The following is a 24,884-nucleotide window of genomic DNA, read 5'->3' on the forward strand; positions in this document are numbered from 1 at the left end:
TTTGACTCATAAAGGCCCCTCAATCACCAGGACAATACGCCCCTCAGCCTACCCCTCCGCCTACCCCTCCGCCTACCCCTCCTTGCCACTTCACTCATGACCAAAACTTCCCGCCACCTGAAAGGTTTCTTCCCCCGGTCTGTGGCGCTCACCAACCGGTCATCTGGCCCATAGAGACTAATGGACTTGATTCTTGATGGATTCTGACATACAAACACACACGAACGCTACACCCCCCTCCCTGTCCCTATTGGTTGGCCCTGCTTGCTCTTTGTGTGGTGAGTTCATTTCACCGGTTCACTGCTCATCTGAGCTGGATTCCTTATAGGAGCTGAGGCACCACACACACACACACACACACACACACACACACACACACACACACACACACACACACACACACACACACACACACACACACACACACACACACACACACACACACACACACACACACACACACACACACACACACACACACACACACACACACCGAAACTTCATTATACGGGTATTGGTTGTCACTCACTTCGTCTTAGCCTCTTGCAGTAGTGAAGGGTCATCTGTTGCCAGGTAGACTCGTTTCTTGTCCACGTGGATGCGTCTGGCCATGTGTTGGAACTGTTCCTCCACGTGCACCATGTACTCCTCTATAGGGTGGAACGCAGCCTCCGTCCCCACCTTATCTGTCCGTCGAACATGGACCCTACAGGGACAGAGACGGGGGTGGAGGGAGGGAGCGAGAGAGAGGGCAATACTTTCAGTCAATACGTTCACTATCAGCTACTTCATACTGTACTTCATTGGGCAGCATCTTTGTGCCCTTGCCAGTCTTGCCCATAATCAGAGCGAGAGAGAGAAAGAGAGAGATACCCAGTGGCACCATGTAGGAGTAATGACAGAAAACTAAAGCCAGAAAGAAAGGGGGTTTGAATGGGAGAAAGAAGAGAACGGACGAATAATAGACCAGTGCTGCAAGTGTTTGTGAAACTGAGTGCTTTCTTTGTTTAATCGCTCGTAACACAACAAAGCCAGCATCTATGGTTTGGAGGGAGAGAATAAAGAAGGTAGAGACAAAGGGAATAAGAGAGAGAGAGAAAGAGAGGAGGGAGAAAAGAGCGAGAGAGAGAGAAAGAGCGAGAGAAAGAGAGAGAGCGAATGAATGAGAAATCGAAGGAACGAGATAATAAACACAGTGTGTCTAATTACCAGAACTGGCCTGAGATCAGTCAGCCCAGTCCTCGGGATGCTCACTGAAGCAACAAACACCTTTATTTACCCTAACACATCTCTCCTGGATCAGAGAGAATAGAGGGAACGAGAGATTAAGAGAGAGAGAGGGATGGAGAGGAGTAGAGTGGGGGAGGGATTCTCCACAGGTGCACGTAAGGCTGAAAGTGAACATCTTTGTTTCTCTACATCTATTTAACTCTCTCTCTCTCTGTTCATATCTTCATATTCACTCCCCTGCTCTCTCACTCTCTCCTTCCATCTCTCTCTATCTGATCTGAAGAGACTTTTGATTATAAGTGGGACTCTTGACTACGAGCCTCTCCATTCTCTGCTTCTCTCTGCCATGGTCTCTGTCTGTCTTTCTCCCGCTCTCTCTCTCCTTTCATCTCTCCTCCTGTTTTGTTCCTCCTCTCGTTCTCTCCTCTTTCCCTCCCTTCATCCCACCGCCCATTCCTTGGCAGACGATGCGGCCGTGCCTGGGCGCTTAGTGCCAGACGGTGTGCGAGTAATCAATCCCCCTATCCCTTCCTCCCTCCTTCTCCACTCCCCCTCCTCTCTGGCTGTCTCCACTGCTTGTGAGATGCTGCGCTGGGGCTGGGGTTGTGCTGACGACTGCTTTTAGATGCTGTAGTCTGGTGTGTTGCAGAGGCCTACTGAGGGTAGAGGCTCTGCTGCTACGGCATTGCTTTTCATAGGAGCGCGGGGATGCAGGGAGACGGCTGGCTCCCACGTCGTGAGATACCTCATACAGTCCCTCCCCTCCGAAGCCCCTCTCGCATTCCTCCCCTAGCCCCTTTCACTCACTCACTCACTCACTCACTCACTCACTCACTCACTCACTCACTCACTCACTCTCCTCAGTTTCATGCTCTCCCCCCCACACCCCACTCCCTATCTTCCTCTTCCCCAACCAAACCCCAATCCTACCCAACGGCTCCCCTACCCATCCCCCCCCCCCCCTCTATCTCCCTCAAGTACTCAGGCACTTTATTATTGTCAGGACCCGGTGCGAGAAACAGTCACTAAATAATTGGCAGAACCCAGAAGATGAGGCAGACACAGCAGTACTAGAGATGGTGGTTTAATAAAAAAAGATATCCTCCAAAATACAACGAAAAATCCACAAAGTGGTAAAAAACAGCAGGGAAAAACAAACCTCAAAAGACTACTCAAATAATAAACAAGAACAAAACCAGAGAACCTCTGGAAAATCCAACAAGAGAAAAGTCTATATAAAACAAGGCTTGGGCTGGGGCTGGGTGCTAACTTACAAACACTGAGCAAGGAACTAAGGAACACACAGGGTTTAAATACTAACAAGGGAATGACTTACAGGTGCAAACAATAATTGGAGCAAGAAAAACAAAAGGTACAAAAAAGGTGCAAGGGGGACATCTAGTGAACAAAACCTGAACAGTCCTGGCCAAAACCTGACAGAACCCCCCCCCTAGGAACGGCTCCTGACGTTCCTACCAGCCTTCTCAGGGTGGAGGACCCTGAACTGACGAATGAGGTCAGGGTCCAGTATGTCCTTGGCAGGAACCCAGGAGCGCTCCTCGGGACCGTAGCCTTCCCAGTCCACCAGATACTGCCAGGACCGCTGCACCCGGCGGGAATCCAGTATCCGATGGACGGTATAAGCCGACTGGCCTCCGATGATACGGGGCGGAGAGGGAGGTCTGCCTGCCGGGATAAGGGGAGAAAAAACAACAGGTTTTAATAAAGAAATGTGAAACGTGGGATTAATTTTAAGGGATCTGGGTAAGTGCAGGCGAAAAGTAACGGGGTTCACTTTTCTGGCAACCTTAAAGGGACCGATGAATTTCTGGGACAGTTTGCGAGACTCCACCCGTAGCGGTAAATTCTTGGTTGAGAGCCATACTCTCTGGCCGAGGCGCAGGGTAGGCCCGGGACGGCGACGTCTGTTGGCTTGTTGTTGGTACCTCTGTGAGGAACGCAGAAGATTAAGACGGGCCTTCTTCCACGTAAGCCGACAGCGTCTGATGAACCTCGAGGCTGAAGGCACACTGACTTCTGCCTCCTGGTCCGGGAACAATGGAGGAGCATAGCCAAACTGACACTCGTGCGGGGACATACCAGTGGAGGAGGAGCACAAGGTGTTGTGCGCGTACTCGGCCCAAACCATGAAGGACGACCATGTGGACGGGTTGTTGGAGACCATACATCTGAGGGTGGTTTCCAGCTCTTGATTCATCCTCTCGGTTTGGCCATTGGACTCCGGATGGTACCCTGAAGATAGACTGGCAGTGGCCCCTATGAGTTGGCAGAAGGCCTTCCAAAACCTTGAGGCGAACTGGGGACCTCTGTCAGAAACCATATCTTGCGGAATGCCAAAGACTCGGAACACATGGTTAATCACCAACTCAGCCGTTTCCTTGGCAGAAGGTAACTTAGTCAAGGGAACGAACCTGGCCGCCTTAGAAAACCTGTCGATGATGACTAGGATAGTTGTATTACCATGGGACGGAGGAAGGCCAGTAATAAAGTCCAATGAGATATGGGACCAGGGTCGGTGGGGAATAGATAGAGGGTGAAGGAGTCCTTGAGGGCGGAGGTGAGAAGATTTGCCCTGGCAGCACACGGAACAGGCCTTGACGAAAGTGGCAACGTCTTCTTTTATGGTGGGCCACCAGAACTTACGCTGGATGAACTCCAAGGTGCGACCTACGCCCGGGTGACAGGTGAGGCGAGAGGAGTGCCCCCACAGAAGGACTTGGGACCTTGCTGCCTTGGGAACAAACAACCGATTGGCAGGACCTCCTCCAGGGCCCGGTTCGATGGCTTGGGCTTGTTTCACGGTATCCTCCACTTGCCACGAGATCGGAGCCACGATCTTAGCGGCCGGAAGGACAGTCATGTCAGTATCTTCTCGAATGGCAGGAGAGTAGATTCGTGACAAGGCGTCCGGTTTGAGATTCTTCGACCCGGGTCTATAGGTGAGGATAAACTGAAATCGGCTGAAGAAAAGAGACCATCGAGCTTGTCTGGAGTTCAACCGCTTCGCCTGCTGGATATACTCCAGATTTTTGTGGTCCGTAAGCACTTGAAACGGTTGAGAATCCCCCTCGAGCCAGTGTCTCCATTCCTTCAATGCCATCTTAACCGCTAGCAGTTCACGATCCCCCACATCGTAAATCCTCTCGGCCGGGGTAAGCCGGTGAGAGAAGAAGGCGCAAGGATGAAGCTTCTTGTCTTCACCCCTCTGAGACAGGACAGCTCCAACCCCAACCTCTGATGCGTCTACCTCCACCACAAAAGGTTCATCCGCCGTTGGTAGTGTCAGAATGGGAGCAGAGAGGATGCGCTGCTTGAGTCCTTGGAAGGCCGTCTCAGCTTCTCTTCCCCACAGAAACCTTGTGTTGCCACCCTTGGTTACAGCTGAGAGAGGGGCTGCCACCGAGCTGAAGTTCTTGATGAACTTGCGGTAAAAGTTGGTGAAGCCCAGGAAACACTGAACTTCCTTAACGGACTTGGGGGTGGGCCAATCCGCTACCGCCCCTACCTTCTTGGGGTCCATCTGGACTCGACCGGGTTCCACTACAAATCCCAGGAATTGTACTCGGGAGGAATGGAATTCACATTTTTCCGGCTTCACGTACAAATGGCTGTCAAGGAGGCGTTTGAGTACTTGTCTGACATGCTTAGTGTGTTCTTGAAGGGAGCTCGAAAAGATGAGGATGTCATCCAAGTAAACAAACACGAAAATGTTAAGCATATCCCTAAGCACATCGTTTATGAGCGCTTGGAACACAGCCGGAGCGTTGGTCAGGCCGAAGGGCATCACCAAGTATTCGTAGTGACCAGTAGGCGTGTTGAAAGCGGTCTTCCACTCGTCACCGGGTTTGATCCGCACAAGATGGTATGCGTTCCGCAGGTCAAGCTTAGTGAAGACAACTGCTTCCTGGAGCAGCTCAAAGGCTGTGGCCATAAGGGGTAGCGGGTAGCGGTTACGGACGGTTATGGCATTAAGTCCCCGGTAGTCGATGCAAGGACGTAATCCCCCGTCTTTTTTGGCCACAAAGAAAAACCCTGCTCCCGCCGGCGGGTGGTTTACAAACACTCGGATCACCTAAAAACCGTTGGGGAGGCGGCAGACGAGGTTCAGCCAGGGGGTTAACTGCCACGGGCACTTGAATCTGATGAACTGGAGCAGAAGCGGTTGCAGGAGAAAGTTGATCAGAAATCTGCTTTATGGAAGTCATCATCTCCGACAGAAGTTGAGAATGTCCAGCCAGTAAGGCCTCTTGCTGAACCAGAGCAGCTTCGTGACGTTGGACAGTCCCCTCGTGGTGGGACAGCATGGGAAAAAAGTCCTGGGTACTGGCTGCCTCTGGGTTCATATTAATGGCTCAGTGTTTCTGTCAGGACCCGGTGCGAGAAACAGTCACTAAATAATTGGCAGAACCCAGAAGATGAGGCAGACACAGCAGTACTAGAGATGGTGGTTTAATAAAAAAAGATATCCTCCAAAATACAACGAAAAATCCACAAAGTGGTAAAAAACAGCAGGGAAAAACAAACCTCAAAAGACTACTCAAATAATAAACAAGAACAAAACCAGAGAACCTCTGGAAAATCCAACAAGAGAAAAGTCTATATAAAACAAGGCTTGGGCTGGGGCTGGGTGCTAACTTACAAACACTGAGCAAGGAACTAAGGAACACACAGGGTTTAAATACTAACAAGGGAATGACTTACAGGTGCAAACAATAATTGGAGCAAGAAAAACAAAAGGTACAAAAAAGGTGCAAGGGGGACATCTAGTGAACAAAACCTGAACAGTCCTGGCCAAAACCTGACAATTATATTATCAGATGGAAGCAGAAAGAGAAAAGGAGCAGAGGAAACTTTCTTTCCAACCAGCACTTTATTTCAATAGGCTCCCCAGTGACAGATGGGGGAGAATGGAGGGAGCAAGTGGGGAGAGGAGAGAGGAGAAGACAAAGCAATAGAGATGGGAGAGACAATGATGGGAAATAGGGAAAGCGATACGGGGGAAACAGAGAAAGAGGTAAGTGAAATAAATGAGATAAAGACATAAAGAGGAGCAGGTGAAAGAAAGGATAGTGGTGCAGGCAACATGAGAGAGAGAAAGTTTGATTGGGAAAGAAAGGAGGATGATTCATAGAGTCAACAGAGGAGAGGGAGAATGAAAGAGGGTTGAGAGAAAAAGGTAGCAGCAGAAGAAACTGTGAAAGAAGTAGGTCTAATAGAGGTAGAGAGAGAGAGAGGTAGAGAGAGAGAGAGGTAGAGAGAGAGAGAGGTAGAGAGAGAGAGAGGTAGAGAGAGGTAGAGAGAGGTAGAGAGAGGTAGAGAGAGGTAGAGAGAGGTAGAGAGAGAGAGAGGTAGAGAGAGAGAGAGAGAGAGAGAGAGAGAGAGAGAGAGAGAGAGAGAGAGAGGAGAGAGAGGTAGAGAGAGGTAGAGAGAGGTAGAGAGAGGTAGAGAGAGAGAGAGAGAGAGAGAGAGAGAGAGAGAGAGAGAGAGAGAGAGAGAGAGAGAGAGAGAGAGAGAGAGAGAGAGAGAGAGAGAGAGAGAGACACAGACACAGACACAGACACAGACACAGACAGACAGACAGACAGACAGACAGACAGACAGACAGACATGACAGACAGACAGACAGACAGACAGACAGACAGACAGACTATCAGACAGACAGACTATCAGAGAGAAAGTTTGAAAGAGGGAGGAGGACGAGAGAGAAACACAGACAGACAGACAGACAGAGAGTATATCAGAGAGAAAGTTTGAAAGAGGGAGGAGGACGAGAGAGAAACACAGACAGACAGACAGACAGACAGACAGACAGACAGACAGACAGACAGAGAGTATATCAGAGAGAAAGTTTGAAAGAGGGAGGAGGACGAGAGAGAAACACAGAGAGAGTATGATGGAGATGGAAACATATTTTGAGAATTTGAGACAGTTTGAAAGAGAAACAGAGAGAGAAAGAGGATTATGACGCAGATATAAAAAGAGTTTTAAACAACTTTAACAGACAGAAATAGATACACAAATAGATAGAGAAATAGGACACTTCAAACCAAAAACAGAAAGAGACCGACTCAAAAAGTGTCTTTCCTATTTCAAATCAAATGTTATTTGTCACATGCGATGAATACAACAGGTGTCGACCTTACAGTGAAATGCTTACTTACAAGCCCTAACCAACAAAGCAGTTAAAAATAAATATACTGTATATAAAAAAATAAGATTAAGAAATGAAAGTAACAAATAATTAAAGAGCAGCAGTAAAATAACAATAGCGAGGCTATATACAGGGGATACCGGTACAGAGTCAATGTGCGGGGGCACCGGTTAGTCGAGGTAATGTAGGTAGAGTTATTAAAGTGACTATTCGATCTACCCTTTTATGGGTGTTTGAAACCCAGCTTGACCCAGGTTGGCTGTCGGGTGTGTGTGTGTGCGCTCGCATGTGTGTTAATGTGTACGTGCATGCATCCACCTACCCTATGATGGGGTGCTTGAAACCCAGCTTGGCTGTGGTGTCTGCAATCTCCTTCTCCAGCCAGGCCTGAGGACGCACCAGGTACTTAACGAACTGAGACACCCACCACACAGACGGGTCACCATGGAGACGGTGTAGACGCTGGGCTAGGTCTTCCGGGATGGACAATGGCAGGTACGGGGGGCGGGGGTGTAGGCTATCCACGATGGGTAACTCTACCACCTGGATGTCCTTGTCATGGGCCTCACCTACAGAGACAGAGGGGGAAAGAGTTACAGGGGAGCTGCACAGCCACACTGGTTACGCCCTGAGTTAATTGACATGAGTTAGGAGCGACTCGCGCTCTGCAAAAGTTGTGTATCTCACACTCACATCTGGTGTAGCAGGCCAGTTAGACAGCATCTGTAACAGAGTGGATTTTGTCCATCCCTCACTAGAAGCGAACTACCAACCTTCTGCTGCCCAACAACACTTTGCACCAAGCAGCGTTACCTGTCACCCCACAAACGCTATGGGAGAGCAACTACTTCTAGGTATCAGAGCAGGTGATGTCGTCTGATGGACGCTGGTCTATTGCACACATAGCTAACTAGCTAGCTATTCCACATTGACTACACTCATCCTTCTTTGACCCAACTGGCCTCCTCTTGGGTCCTATCCTTGGTTTATACAAATCTAAAAACAGATAGGTGAGAGTTGATATCCAAATAACTTTCTGCCGTATTACTTCTTCTACTCATCCAATGATGTCAGATCAGATCAGATGAGGATGAGATGAGATTAGAGGAGGGAGCCATTCTATAATATTAAAAGAGTTTTATAACTAAACCAAGATAGACCACAGCCCGTTGTTTCAAGTGGGAACAAATTAGTCTCAGTGGGCAGAACAAGCAAGGTGGTGGGCAGAGCCAAGCCCGAGCTAGTGAGATCCTATTGGCTCGTTCCAGCAAGCATTTGCATATTTCCGTTAGGGAACGCCTACTCTGTGAAGTGCGTGTGTGTAATAATTAAATTCGCCTTTGCACTTCTTCTAAACAACGCAATTTTTTACAACTTTGGCCAAGGGTGAAGTCCACTCTGTTTATAACATATTCTAGTTTTTGGAACAGAACATTATATTGAGATCAAATGTTTAATCGATGAGAAAATTTGCAGAATGTTGGCCAAAATCCATCGCGTTCCATCATCTCCCACTGCCAGCCACTGAGCTTCCTCTCACTACCATATTTGGAAACGCCAAGCGGAAGCTTCACATTTATATATCCCGGTGAAATATCTGTCTCATTGTTCTATCTGTGACGCAAACTTAAATCCTCATTTATTTACAATCATTGGATTAGTGTAAACCTTGGCTAGACAGTTTCTTCCCACTCTGTACATCTAACAGCTACAGTGAACAAGTGCACACTGTGGAGAAAAGGGTATGGAATGAACCGCAGCCAAAAAGATAGAGCGAGTGAAGGAAATTAAAGAAGACAGGAGAAAGTCATGGAAGGATAAAGAAGTTAGAGAAGACTGGAGAAAGTCATGGAAGGATAGAGAAGTCAGAGAAGACAGGAGAAAGTCATGGAAGGATAGAGAAGTTAGAGAAGACAGGAGAAAGTCATGGAAGGATAGAGAAGTTAGAGAAGACAGGAGAAAGTCATGGAAGGATAGAGAAGTTAGAGAAGACAGGAGAAAGTCATGGAAGGATAGAGAAGTCAGAGAAGACAGGAGAAAGTCATGGAAGGATAGAGAAGTTAGAGAAGACAGGAGAAAGTCATGGAAGGATAGAGAAGTTAGAGAAGACAGGAGAAAGTCATGGAAGGATAGAGAAGTTAGAAAAGACAGGAGAAAGTCATGCCCTTTTAAACAACAATCCCAATTCTCTCTCTCGCTTTATCCCCACTGCACTCAGAGTGACAGTTGCCCTTTGGCTGTCCTTCTTTAAAGGGATAATCCACCCTAAAATTGAAATGTGACATGCTACGTCATCATGATAAGGTTCTCGTCACTGGAGATAGAGGATAACAAACGATCACATTTCATGACTCTTAAAACAATTACTTGCACTCCGGATCGCCAAATCAGCCAATAGATTGTATGGGCAAACTTGTCTAAAACACATCAGTCTGTCTATATAGTCACGACAAAGTATATATTTTGTTCAAATGTCTTCAAAGTGGACAGTGCGCCATCAAATAAATTTCATTTTTCCTTCAACTACCATGATGCAAAGCAGTTTTCTCCTCTCGTCTCCCTGCACGCAGGCTTGCAGGGCCCATGCACGTTTGCATGGCAACCTGACTCGCACAGCTTTGAGCTAGAAATGCGATCTCTTCCAGGTTGAACATGGTAAATGTGTAACGCCTAAATTAATGGTGCAGTTTGTTTCAGGGATTTTACAACTAGCTAACTACTTCACATACTGATATTGGCTTTGGTATTATTGTGTTAAATACATTTTTTAGCTAGCCAGCCAGCCTATCTAGAGAAAGCATTGCATTGTGGGTTCCACTCTGCAGATCTCCACAAGTGTTTTACATGTTGCTTCCTAACTTAGTATAACTACAAAATGCTAATGAAATTCCCAACGTATATTGTTCTCACATATTAGTATTATTTAACAATGTAAATCATAAGAATTTGTAATTTTAAGTGGAATATTCCTTTAAAAGCCAAGGTGAGCCAATCTACTTCCATGGTACTGGGGGTGGAACACTGGCACCAGCTGCCCCCAGAGGGTGGCCTCTAGACGGGCATGGGACTGGCAGGGGCTCTGGGCACAGTGGGCAGAGCTGGGCTGATTAGGAAGGTCATCCTCTCTGGGTTCCTGATAGCCTTTCCGCCTGGGAGAGTGGGTGTTAAGCCTCAGTACACAAAGGAGTGGCAAGGACACACACACACTCGCGCAAGCGAGCAAACACATGTGGACACACACACACACTTTTGGTCTAATCTCATCTCGCCAGGAGGGATATGTCTGGCAGACAACCTCCATTCACACTCACATCCGGTCTGAAAACCAGAGGACATTTTTTAAAACATGTTTTTTTACAGTTTCAAAAATAAGCTTAGACTACAACTACTGATCTTTGTGAAGTTGCAACTACGGTGACTTGTTCCATTACAGTAAGCCTAATAAAACTGCACACAGCTTTCATAACCCATTGTCAAACAAATGGCATAATTACTCATTAAAATGGCCTTTCAAAGAAAGTGTGACTGGAATAAAAAATAAAAAAAGAATAACAACAAGGGAACACAAAAAGCAGGGTGTCGGTGCAAGGGCATGTGTACTCCATGAAGCGTGAGCTGAATATAAATTGGCAAGAGCATTAAATATTTAACAGAAAAAATATTTCCAAGCTTTCTCTTTGCTTATATATCATCATTGGCAGGTTTTGCGAGAGGGAGAGAGGGGACTAGGCATATTTTTTAGGCCTGCAATTCTTGGCACAACTGCACAGTTAAGTGCTCCTTCCCCCTCCCATAGCTTCCTAATTGGGACACAAGGAGTCAAAGAATTTCCTCAACCTCCGCAATCTGCATGAATAAATTGATGCAGCAACAATTTAAGACATTTATTTTCCTATTTGAGGCAGGAATGGAGAGGAAATTTAACCCATAATGCATTGTTCTATTGACCGCGATGTCTGTATCTTTGTTGATTGGCTCCTATGCTCTCAAGTACACTTCCCTACAACACACACACACACACACACGCACATAAACACACACAATAACCCCCCCAGACACACACAATACCCCCCCCCTAGACACACACACACAATAACCTCCCCCCCAGACACACAAACACACAACACCCCCCCCCCCCCAGACACACACACACACACACACACACACACACACACACACACAATACACACCCATATAAGGAATCCAGCTCAGATGAGCAGTGAACCAGTGAAATGAACTCAACATAAAGAGCAAGCAGGGCGAATCAATAAGGACCATTAGAGCATTGAAGACGCAAAAGCACAACAGGAAAAGCAAGAGAAAAAGAAAGCCCAAGGGAGAGGAGGGGGAGACAGAGAGAAAGATAGAACAAGGAAGCTGGAGAGGAAGTGTGAGAGAGAGGCAGAGAGGAAAAATGTAGCGAGCATAAAGAGTGTTCAGAAAGTACGTTTCCACATTTGATGTGTTACAAAGTGGGATTTCAATGGATTTAACTGCCATTGTTGTCAATGATCTACACAAAATACTCTGTAATGTCAAAGTGGAAGACCAATTGTAAAAAAAAAATATATTCAACCCCCTTGAGACAATACAGGTGAAGTCGGAAGTTTGCATACACCTTAGCCAAATACATTTAAACTCAGTTTTTCACAATTCCTGACCATTAATTCTAGTAAAAATTCCCTGTCTTAGGTCAGTTAGGATCACCACTTTATTTTATGAATGTGAAATGTCAGAATAATAGTAGAGAGAATTATTTCTTTCAGCTTTTATTTCTTTCATCACATTCCTAGTGGGTCAGAAGTTTACATACACTCAATTAGTATTTGGTAGCATTGCCTTTAAATTGTTTAACTTGGGTCAAACATTTCAGGTAGCCTTCCACAAGATTCCCACAATAAATTGGGTGAATTTTTGGCCCATTCCTCATGACAGAGCTGGTGTAACTGAGTCAGGTTTGTAGGCTTCCTTGCTCGCACACACTTTTTCAGTTCTGCCCACAAATTTTCTATAGGATGGAGGTCAGGGCTTTGTGATGGTCACTCCAATACCTTGACTTTGTTGTCTTTAAGCCATTTTGCCACAACTTTGGAAGTATGCTTGGGGTCATTGTCCACATGGAAGACCCATTTGCAACCAAGCATTAACTTCCTGACTGATGTCTTAAGATGTTGCTTCAATATATCCACATACTTTTACTTCCTCATGATGCCATCTATTTTGTGAAATGCACCAGTCCCTCCTGCAGCAAAACAACCCCACAACATGATACTGCCGCCCCCGTGCTTCACAGTTGGGATGGTGTTCTTCGGCTTACAAGCCTCCCCCCTTTTCCTCCAAACATAACAATGGTCATTATGGCCAAACAGTTCTATTTTGGTTTCATCAGACCAGTGGACATTTCTCTAAAAAGTACAATCTTTGTCCCCATGTGCAGTTGCAAACCGTAATCTGGCTTTTTTATGCCGGTTTTGGAGCAGTGGCTTCTTCCTTGCTGAGCGGCCTTTCAGCTTATGTCGATATCGTTTTACTGAACCAGACTTGTGGAGGTCTACAATTTTTTTCTGACGTCTTGGCGGATTTCTTTTGATTTTCCCATGATGTCGAGCAAAGAGGAACTGAGTTTGAAGGTAGGCCTTGAAATACATCCCACAGATACACTTCCAATTGACTCAAATTATGTCAATTAGCCTATCAAAAGCTTCTAAAGCCAATACATCATTAAAGGCACAGTCAACTTATTGTATGTAAACTTCTGACCCATTGGAATTGTGATATAGTGAATTATAAGTGAAATAATCTGTCTTTAAACAAAAATTACTTGTGTCATGCACAAAGTAGATGTCCTAACTGACTTGCCAAAACTATAGTTAGTTAACAAGAAATTTGTGGAGTGGTTGAAAAATGAGTTTTAATGACTCCAACCTAAGTGTATGTAAACTTCCGACCTCAACTGTACATGTTAAAATCACTTTACAGCTCAGAGTCTTGCTGGGTACATGTCTAAGAGCTTTCCACACGTGGATTGTGCAACATTTGCCCATTATTCTTTTTAAAAATTCTTCAAGCTCTGTCAAATTGGTTGTTGATCATTGCTAGACAACCATTTTCAGGTCTTGCCATAGATTGTTGAACAGATTTAGGTCAAAACTGCAACTCAGGAACATTCACCGTCTTCTTGCTAAGCAACTCCAGTGTAGATTTGCCCTTGTGTTTTAGGTTATTGTCCTGCTGAAAGGTGAATGAACCTTCCAGTGTCTGGTGGAAAGCAGACTGAAACAGATTTTCCTCTAGGATTTTGCCTGTGCTTTGCCCCATTCTGATTATTTTTTATCCTGAAAAACTCCTCAGTCCTTAACGATTACAAGCATAGCCATAAGATGATGCAGCCACCACTATGCTTAAAAATATGCAGAGTGGTACTAAGTAATGTGCAGCGGGGGAAAAAGTGTCCAATTGTCATACTTGAGTAAAAATAAAGATACCTTAATAGAAAATGACTCAAGTAAAAGTGAAAGTCACCCAGTAAAATACTACTTGAGTAAAAGTCTAAAAGTATTTGGTTTTAAATATACTTAAGTATCAAAAGTAAATGTAATTGCTAAAATATACTTAAGTATCAAAAGTAAAAGGAAAAGTATGAATAATACAAAATTCCTTATATTAAGCAAAGCAGATGGCACAATTTTCTTGTTTTTTTAAATGTATGAATAGCCAGAGGCACACTTCAACACTCAGACATCATTTACAAACAAAGCATTTGTGTTTAATGAGTCCGCCAGATCAGAGGCATTAGGGATGACCAGGGATGTTCTCTGTCCTGCTAAGCATTTAAAATGTAACGAGTACTTTTGTGTGTCAGGGAAAATGTATTGAATAAAAAGTACATTATTTTCTTTAGGAATGTAGAGAAGTAAAAGTAAAAGTTGTCAAAAATCTTACTTAAGTAGTACCACTAGTAATGTGTTGTATTGCATTTTCCCCAAACATAACACTTTGTGTTCAGGACAAAATGTTAATTGCTTTGCCACATTTTTTGCAGTGTTACTTTATTGCCTTGTTGCAAACAGGATGTGTCAATTATGTTAGTATTGCAGGCGTCACTGCAGTCCCTGGTTTGAATCCAGGCTGCATCACATCCGGCCGTGATTGGGAGTCCCATAGGGCGGCGCACAATTGGTCCAGCTTTGTCCGGGTATGGCTGGGATAGGCCGTCATTGTAAATAAGAATTTGTTATTAACTGACTTGCCTAGTTAAATAAAGGTTAAAGAAATAAAAAAAATAAAAAATGTAAATGCACCATAATGCAGATACCTCAATGGTCCAACCGTAGCTATAGAACCGGGCCAAACCTGGCTGCTCACCAGACAGCGCGCACCGTGCCTACCTGACCAGTGCCCTGTAGACACCCCGGTACGGTCGGTACAGGAGTTGCTGACGGGGTGGAAGACGGTCTCCCAGCCGCCCGTGGCGTAGCGCCAGTTGTGGGACTCCAGGATGAGGGTGCGCTGGGTGCCGTAGGCGATCATGAAGCAGTAGACCACGTGGTGCAGCTGACAGCCATAGCCACAGCCCTTGTTGATGTTACACACCAGCTTACGTGCCTTGCTGCAGTCCTGGGGATTCTGATGAGGGGGGAGGGAGAGGTAGAGAGAGGGAGGATGAGAGGGAGAGAGAGACAGATAAAGACGGAACGGAGAGAGAGGGAGTGAAGAAAACGACAGAGGGGGATGGGGGAGAGAGACATATGGCTGTAAGAACATACATTTGACCACTTGACTTCTGGGGGGCCCGAAATAGCTTTCTGAGCGTTGTTCTCTAACTTATGATAACACAATTTGCCTATATATCTCACTCTCTTTCACTCTCTTCCCCTCTCTGTCTCTCATAACAAAGAGATCTCCCAAAATATGAGCGAGAGAAAAAAAGCATTCCCTCAAAATGGCACCTGTAAATCACGACGTGAGACCATTCCACCGTTTTCAACTACACCTCATCAGACGAGCGGTGGCAAAATGATGCCATACGGGGCTGCGTCGTGCCCCACAGAGACAGAAGAGGAAGCGAGATATCCCACTCCCTCATTATTTCTGTTTCAATGGAAGTCAATAAACTAAGTAGACCAGACCCAGCTGCTATCGCATTGGTGTCTATGGGAGAGCCACCCCCTTAAGTAGACAGGAACTAAAAAATGTTTTCAATCAAATCAAATTTTATTGGTCACATACACATGGTTAGCAGATGCTATTGCGAGTGTAGCGAAATGCTTGTGCTTCTAGTTCCGACAGGGCAGCAATATCTAACAAGTAATCTAACAATTCTACAACAACTACCTAATACACACAAATCTAAGTAAAGGAAAGGAATAAGAATATATACATAGAAATATATGGATGAGCAATGAATACAGTAAAATACAGTATATACATATGAGATGAGTAATGCGTGTAATGCGAGATATGTAAACATTATTAAAGTGGTATTATTAAAGTGAGGAGTTATCCATTTATTAAAGTGGCCGATGATTTCAAGTCTGTATGTAGGCAGCAGCCTCACTGTGTTAGTGATGGCTGTTTGACATCCTGTTTGAGTTTCTGAGATAGAAGCTATTTTCCAGTCTCTCGGCCCCAGCATTGATGCATCTGTACTGACCTCGCCTTCTGGGTGGCAGCGAGGTGGTTGTTGGTCTTGATGAACTTTTTGGCTTTCCTGTGATATCGGGTGCTGTAGGTGTCCTGGAGGGCAGGTAGTTTTCTCTCAGTGATGCGTTGTACCGACCGCACCACCCTCTGGAGTCCCCTGCGGTTATGGTTGGAGCAGTTGCCGTACCAGGCGGTGATGCAGCCCGACAGGATGCTCTCAATTATGCATCTGTAAACGTTTGTGAGGGTTTTAGGTGACAAGCCAAATTTCTTCAGCCTCCTGAGGTTGAAGAGGCCCTATTGCACTTTCTTCACCACACTGTCTGTGTGGGTGGACCATTTCAGTTTGTCCGTGATGTGTAAGACGAGGAACTTAAAACTTTCCACCCATCGATGTGGATAGGGGGGTGCTCCCTCTGCTGTTTCCTGAAGTCCACAATCATCTCCTTTGTTTTGTTGACGTTGAGTGAGAGGTTGTTTTCCTGACACCACACTCTGAGTGCCCTCACCTAATCCCTATAGGCTGTCTCGTCGTTGTTGGTAATCAAGCCTACTGCTGTTGTGTCGTCTGCAAACTTGAGGATTGAGTTGGAGGCGTGCATGGCCACATAGTCATGGGTGAACAGGGAGTACAGGAGCGGGCTAAGCATGCACCCTTGTGGAGCTCTAGTGTTGAGGATCAGAAAAGTGGAGATGTTGTTTCCTACCTTCACCACCTGGGGGCGGCCTGTGGGGACAGCAGACTGAGATAGAGAGAGATTGAATATGTCCGTAAACACACCAGCCAGCTGGTCTCCGCATGCTCTGAGAAAGCGGCTAGGGATGCTGTCTGGGCCGGCAGCCTTGCGAGGTTTAACACGTTTAAATGTCTTACTCACGTTGGCCACGGAGAAGGAGAGCCTACAGTCCTTGGTACTGGGCTGCGTCGGTGTAATCCTCAAAGCGGGCAAAGATGGTTTTAGTTTGTCTGGAAGCAAGACGTCGGTGTCCGTGACATGGCTGGTTTTCTTTTTGTAGTCCGTGATTGTCTGTAGACCCTGCCATATTCGTCTCGTGTCTGAGCCGTTGAATTGTGATTCCACTTTCTCTCTATACTGACATTTCGCTTGTTTGATTGCCTTGCGAAGGGAATGACTACACTGTTTGTATTCGGCCATATTCCTAGTCAACTTACCATGATTAAATGTGGTGGTTCGCGCTTTCAGTTTTGCGCGAATACCGCCATCTATCCACGGTTTCTGGTTAGGGTAGGTTTTAATAGTCACAGTGGGTACAACATCTCCTATGCACTTCCTTATAAACTTACTCACCGAATAAGTGTATAAATCTATATTATTCTCAGAGGCTACCCGGAACATGCCCCAGTCCATGTGATCAAAACAATCTTGAAGTGTGGATTCCGATTGGTCAGACCAGTGTTGAATAGTCCTTGTCACGGGTACATCCCGTTTGAGTTTCTGCCTATAGGAAGGGAGGAGCAAAATGGAGTCGTGGTCAGATTTGCCGAAGGGAGGGCGGGAGAGGAGGGCTTTGTATGCATCACGGAAGTTAGAGTAGCAGTGATCCAGAGTAAATGGCCTGAGTGAACTATCTTAATTTATCTACCATCTTTGGTTCCCCATCTTCTTCTCCTCACTCCGCTCCCACTTGTGCCAACATCTTTCTAAATAGCAATTTACTCTGCATTGCGAGTGTTTTGCTCATTAGGCTGTCACAGCTGAAGCTGGTTGGCGGTGATCATGGCGGCAAGGCGTCTGGCAAGTGCTAACGTTATCACACCGCTTGTCTGTTTAAAAACTAGAGGAGAGCTAATGTTCCTTCATGTTCCAAATGTATTACCGCCGACATTCAATAATAACCTGAACAACACAAGCAGATGTCAACGAAGCAACAAACAAGCCACTGGGAAGATTTCCTTTGAGGAATCTCTCTGTGTGCTTGTGTGTTTGTGTGTGTTTGAGGTAAATATCGCTCCTCTTCTCCATATTGGCCCCGTAGGTATCACACTTACAGTTGAATCGAGTACAGGCTTTACTGAATAAATAACAAAGACGGAATGTAATATGACATTTTATTAAATTGTTTGGTGAGTGGCCTTGTCTCAGATGATGTGATGGCAGGTAGCCCTATGCGAGGCTTTTGGCATTGAAACACCTCCGCTGGGGGAAAGGAGTTCCAATGACGGGCATAAAGGTTATTATAGCTGTTGGTGGTGGGGAGGAGGATGGTTGTCGAAACTGTTGCTGAAAAACAGCAAGTGGGAGAACATGGGTAAGTGATAATTGCAGGAGTGGTAGGTTAAACAGCAAGTGTGAGGAATGTGCATTATTGTGCCATGCTTATATGCTATAAGGTAAATAGGTTGAATGAGATTCCGCAGATGGCTAATAGGAAAGAGGAGAAGAGGCAAGATTCTGTGTTGATGATACACTACATGACCAAAGGTATGTGGACACCAGCTCATCGAACATCTCATTCCAAAATCATGGGCATTAATATGGAGTTGGTCCCCCCTTTGCTGCTATAACAGCCTTCACTCTTCTGGGAAGGCTTTCCACTAGACGCTGGAACATTGCAGTGGGGACTTGCTTCCTTTCAGCCCCAAGAGCATTAGTGAGGTCGGGCACTGATGTTGGGCAATTGGGCCTGGCTCACAGTCAGCGTTCCAATTCATCCCAAAGGTGTTCAATGGGGTTGAGGTCAGGGTTTTGAACAGGCCAATCAAGTTCTTCCACAGCGATTTCAACAAGCCATTTCTATTTGGATATCGCTTTGTGCACGGGGGCATTGTCATGCTGAAACAGGAACGGGCCTTCCCCAAACTGTTGCCACAAAGTTGGAAGCAGATCTTAGGCCTGTGTCCAGCTGCTCGGCCATGGAAACCCATTTCATGAAGCACCCGTCGAACAGTTCTTGTGCTGACGTTGCTTCCAGATGTAGTTTGGAACTCGGTAGTGAGTGTTGCAACCGAGAACAGATTTTTACGTGCTATGCGCTTCAGCCCTTGGCGGTCCCGTTCTGTGAGCTTGTTTGGCCTAATTTGAAGGGGTGTACACATACGTTTGTATATATAGTGTACATTTGTATTCAATCCGACTATGCCAGTATAATTGGAAATGAAGTGGATTATGTTATGCTTACCGGATGATTATAAACAAGCATTCAGACCAGCCTTCCTGATTGAACTATTGTAAACTACGTTTGATTTAAATACTACTAATCTGGTGTGTTGTCGCGAGTCTCAACAACAACGACTTGAAAGGCAGTTTTACACCAGCGAGCCCATCTCTTTTGGAGCATGGCGTTGAAATCAGAACGACGGACAACCATAAGCGCACAAACTCTGAACTACTTTGGTTGTTTAAAAATGACAGATTCATGCGATTCAGATGTGCTAGGAGACAAAGTTCAATGGTAATTATGGAGAGAGTGAAATACCAAGGCTGACCCGTAGGTTAAGTAGCCCTTCAAAAACTGCATTTTCTAGTTAAAATACAGAAGACTGAAAATGTGCGTGTGAGTGAGTGAGGAAGAAAGAGATAGAGAGAGCGAGGGTGACTCATATTATATATGACCTATAATCAGCTGGTTCAGAGCTGATGATGTGCTATAGAAGAACAAGTGAAAGTGGAAGGCTGAAAATGGAGGAGGTACTGTGTGTGTTTGTCACAAGGTGGTACTGTGTGACACTGAACAAAGGGACACCAAGTAAAGGCCACTGTGTTCTCATTGAAGAGTGCGCAGTGAGACAGACAGACAGACAGACAGACAGACAGACAGACAGACAGACAGACAGACAGACAGACAGACAGACAGACAGACAGACAGACAGACAGACAGAGAGACACGTTGATGGAGTCAGCCGGGCCAGGGACCGAAGGGCGCAGGGGCTGAGGTTGGTGGGGTGGGAGTGCTGGGGTGGGGTGGGGGAAGGGTGGTGTGTGTGTGTGTGTGTGTGTGTGCGCAGGAGTGTGTATGTGTGGTCATGCACATCTGTGTGTGTCTGTGTGTGTTTGTAGACCTGGGATTGATGTTACTGACAGAAGTGTAAGAGGTAGACGGGTCCCTGGCTCCCTAAGTGTGTGTGTGTGTGTGTTTGTGTGTCTGCCAGCCTGTGAGGACTGTGTGTGGGTGATGAATTAGTGATGGCGGCCGCTGGAGCTGTGTGATCCCTCAGCGGTGGTGACAGCAGCTGTTAGCTATGGCGTCTCCTCCCAGCCACACTCACTCTGCCTCTCTTCATCAAACACCAAGGCTCATTAATGCTGCAGGGCCCAGCGCCGCACAGCCCCACCCCAGGCCTGCTGCATGCAAACTGGGGAAGGGAGGAGGGCTGAGGGGAGACTCCTGGGTCACTGGGAGTGGAGGGTATATGAGGGGATAACAGAAAGTGGATAGGGTTGGAGGATGGTGGGTGTGTGTGTGTGCCAGGATACATGATATACAGTCATTAGACAGCAGTCAGACCCTTAGACACAATGTGTTTCATCTATGGTGATTCTGACAGGTTTGGCTTGTGTTAGGTAGAGAAGAGCAGGTGTGAGAAAGAGTGTTTGTGTGTGCATGTGTGTGTGTTGTGTTTGTGTCTGTGTGTGTGTGTATGTGTGTGTACCTGTAGGTAGGTGATCCTGCTCTGCACCAGGTTAGACAGGTCCCTGGCCTCCTTCACTCTCCAGTCTCCCACTCCATCAGCCTGGCTGAGGTAGTACAGGTCTGTCATGATAGACCTGCACACACACACGCACGCACACATACACAGGCACACAGACGCATAAAAAGAGACCGAAAAAGAAAGTCATAAGTCCAGTGTGCTACATAGCACAGACACACATATACAGCAGTTTCTCATCTCTAAAAACCAGCATGGCTCAATTAATTTCAGTGACCCAAATCAGTCACATCCTCAGTGTGGGAAACCTCCTGAGCACAAGTATCCATGCACACTTACACACACACTTACACACACATACACTTGTGCACATACACACACGCACACACGTCCTCTGGCAAGACATAATCATTACTCATGCTTCCATTTTTAATCTTAAACCACAACGTGTGTGTTCGATATGAAGCCATGTCAAACTCCTTTACCCAGAACCCACCAGGGATATATCACAGTCTCCCTGTGAGATAACTACAACTCTCCGCTAGTCACTGAGTTAACATGCACTGTAAATAAAAAATTAACAAATACAAATCTAGTTGTTTCAACTAATCATTACTAAGTAACTGGTTACACGTGTTACCAAATCAAAAAAAAATTGCCCAAACTTAGCTACAAATTGAGAAAACTTTGGCAAAGAACATTTCAAATGATGTGTTTGCTCAACTTGTCTCATATTTCACTCAACTAAACATGATTATTTGGGCATTTTAACTAAAAAAAGTCTGTGCAACATTGTTACACACACAGTACTTTTAACATACATATTTGACACATGTTGACATACATAATTACATTGTCCATGTTCAATTATACAGTAATTATTATTCAACAGGTCCTCACCTAGGATTTGAATGCACACCATCTTGGTTCATGGCATTCTAATCTTCCTGCTACGGTACCATGCCTGTGCCAGTTATCAGTCACCTTGATTATTCTCTCCATATTGATTTGATTGACTTATTTAAGTATTTCAGGTTTTTCTGTTGTCTACTGTTGGTGGGGCATATTATTCTGTTTTAATGTTACTCCTTCATCACTATGATAAATGCAATGTTTTTTCCTGAATAAAAAAAAATTAGAATATATATATATATATTTCACCTTTATTTAACCAGGCAAGCTAGTTGAGAACAAGTTCTCATTTACAACTGCGACCTGGCCAAGATAAAGCAAAGCAGTACGACACAAACAACAACACAGAGTTACACATGGAATAAACAAGCGTACAGTCAATAACACAATAGAAAAAAAAGAAAGTCTATATACAGTGTGTGCAAATGGCGTGAGGAGGTAAGGCAATAAATAGGCCATAGTAGCGAAGTAATTACAATTTAGCAGATTAACACGAGAGTGATAGATGAGCAGATGATGATGTGCAAGAAGTGATACTGGTGTGCAAAGAGCAGAAAGTAAATAAAAACAATATGGGGATGAGGTAGGTAGATTGGGTGGGCTATTTACAGATGGACTATGTACAGCTGCAGCGATCGGTTAGCTGCTCAGATAGCTGATGTTTAAAGTTAGCGAGGGAAATGTAAGTCTCTAGCTTCAGCGATTTTTGCAATTCGTTCCAGTCACTGGCAGCAGAGAACTGGGAGGAAAGGCGGCCAAAGGAAGTCCTGGCTTTGGGGATGTACTTTTCAGAGCTGATATTTACTTTCAAGTGCAAAGTGTAGCAATACAGGTAAACTCAGTTCTTGAAACAGACATGGTGGCGTAGCAAGAAGATTGGAATGCTGTGCAAATCCCAGTTAAGAAGATGTTGAATATAAATTACTGTTTAAATAAACATGCACAATGTAATCTTCCCAGTAAACCAAAATTGGTAAAGTGAAAGTTGCCAGAACATTCCATAGTTTGCGGCAAATTTTCTCATAACACAAAATCTGTCCAGTTGTATAAAACATTCACCTGATGTTCCCGGAACACATTTAGTTTGTTCTTTAAATGTTGCCAGAATGTTTTTTTAGGTTGTGGGAACAGTCTGGTGGAAACATTGTGGGGACATAGCTTATGCCTGCACATACCTTAACCCCATCGCCACCATGGGGCACTTTGTTCACAACGTTGACATCAGCAAACTGCTCGCCCACATGACGCCATACACATGGTATGCGGTTGTGAGGCCGGTTGAACGTACTGCCAAATTCTCTAAAACGATGTTGGAGTCAGCTTACGGTAGAGAAATTAATATTAATTTCTCGGGCAACAGCTCGAGACATCTGTGGCATCGTGTTGTGTGACAAAACTGCCCATTTTAGAGTGGCCTTGTATTGTCCACAGGACAAGGTGCACCTGTGTAATGATCATGCTGTTTAATCAGCTTCTCTATATGCCACATCTGTCAGGTGGATGGATTATCTTGGCAAAGAAGAAATGCTGACTAACAGGGGTGTAAACACATTTCTGCACTTTGTTTTACATAAATATGCTTTTTGTGCATATCTAAAATGTCTGGGATGTTTTATTTCAGCTCATTAAACATGGTACCAACACTTCACATGTTGCATTTATATTTTTGTTCAGTATAAAAGAGAGGATGTCTTTATTTCGTCCAGATTTATAAATTCAGTCAGAAATTTAGAATTTAGACTCACTGTAAAAAAAAAATACCATTGTGTAAAAATGGACTGTTTAACTTAAAAAAACACACCGAATATAATTCCTACTTTGAGTCACTTGATATGGTCCCCCTGTCTTAATTTTAATGATCTGAAAAGCAAAAGTGATCCTAGATCAGAACTCTTAGTGTTGGACACTTTGTAAATATGGACTCAGAAGTACGCAGCATATAAATATATCCTATAATTGTCAGGTTTTGGCCAAGACTGTTCGGGTTTTGGTCACTAGATGTCCCCATTGCACCTTTTTTGTACCTTTTGTTTTTTCTTGCTCTAATTATTGTTTGCACCTGTGGGTCGTTCCCTTGTTAGTATTTAAACCCTGTGTGTTCCTCAGTTCCTTGCTCAGTGTTTGTAAGTTAGCACCCAGCCCCAGCCCAAGCCTTGTTTTATACAGATATTTCTCTTGTTGGATTTTCCAGAGGTTCTCTGGTTTAGTTCTTGTGTATTATTTGAGTAGTCTTTTGAGGTTTGTTTTTCCCTGCTGTTTTTTACCACTTTGTGGAGTTTCTTTTGTATTTTGGAGGATTTCCATTTTGTGCCTCTTGGCTTTATTTTTGGACATTGTGGATTTAGTTTCTTTGCCTGAAGATTTTGTTCTTTAATTAAACCACCATCTCTAGTACTGCTGTGTCTGCCTCATCTTCTGGGTTCTGACGATTATTAGTGACAGTTTCTCGCACCGGGTCCTGACAATAATAGCCTGTTCAACCTCTCTTTCGTATCGTCTGAGATGCCCAAAGATTGAAAAGCTGCCGTGGTCATCCCCCTCTTCAAAGGAGGAGACACTCTATATCCAAACTGTTATAGACCTATATCCATCCTGCCCTGCCTTTCTAAAATCATCGAAGGCCAAGTTAATTAACAGATCACCAACCATTTCGAATCCCACCGTACCTTCTCCACTATGAAATCTGGTTTCCGAGCTGGTCACGGGTGCACCTCAGCCACGCTCAAGGTCCTAAACGTTATCATAACCGCCATCAATAAAATATAGTACTGTGCAGCCGTATTCATCGACCTGGCCAAGGCTTTCGACTCTGTCAATCATCGCATTCTTATCGGCAGACTCAATAGCCTTGGCTTCTCAAATGAATGCCTCGCCTAGGTTCACCGACTACTTCTCAGAGTTCAGTGTGTCAAATCGGAGGGCCTGTTGTCCGGGACCTCTGGCAGTCTCTATGGGGGTGTCACAGGGTTCAATTCTTGGGCCGACTCTTTTCTCTATATATATCAATGATGTCGCTCTTGCTGCTGGTGATTCTCTGATCAACCTCTACGCAGACGACACCATTCTGTATACATCTGGCCCTTCTTGGACACTGTGCTAACAAACCTCCAAACGAGCTTCAACGCCATACAACACTCCTTCCATGGCATCCAACTGCTTTTAAATGCTAGTAAAACTAAGTGCATGCTCTTCAACCGATTGCTGCCCGTACCCTCCCGTCTGACTAGCATCACTCCTCTGGACGGTTCTGACCTAGAATATGTGGACAACTACAAAAACCTAGGTGTCTCGTTAGACTGTAAACTCTCCTTCCAAATT

The 24,884-nt window shown here is 45.1% G+C and overlaps 1 protein-coding gene across 3 annotated transcripts in view; it reads right to left on the reverse strand.

Moving 5' to 3' along the window:
• Positions 1-24,884, reverse strand: part of LOC139556506 (alpha-(1,6)-fucosyltransferase-like) — a 159,591-nt gene that overhangs the window by 12,487 nt on the left and 122,220 nt on the right. For all 3 annotated transcript variants that reach the window (XM_071370550.1, XM_071370551.1, XM_071370552.1), the window contains 4 exons: positions 20,658-20,772; positions 14,791-15,028; positions 7,725-7,971; positions 530-706 (listed from right to left, as the gene is read on the reverse strand). In XM_071370550.1, coding sequence (XP_071226651.1) covers positions 530-706; positions 7,725-7,971; positions 14,791-15,028; positions 20,658-20,772 — 777 coding nt within the window. The remainder of the gene's footprint in view (positions 1-529; positions 707-7,724; positions 7,972-14,790; positions 15,029-20,657; positions 20,773-24,884) is intronic.

Source organism: Salvelinus alpinus, chromosome 27, assembly GCF_045679555.1.
Source record: "Salvelinus alpinus chromosome 27, SLU_Salpinus.1, whole genome shotgun sequence".
NCBI lineage: Eukaryota > Metazoa > Chordata > Actinopteri > Salmoniformes > Salmonidae > Salvelinus > Salvelinus alpinus.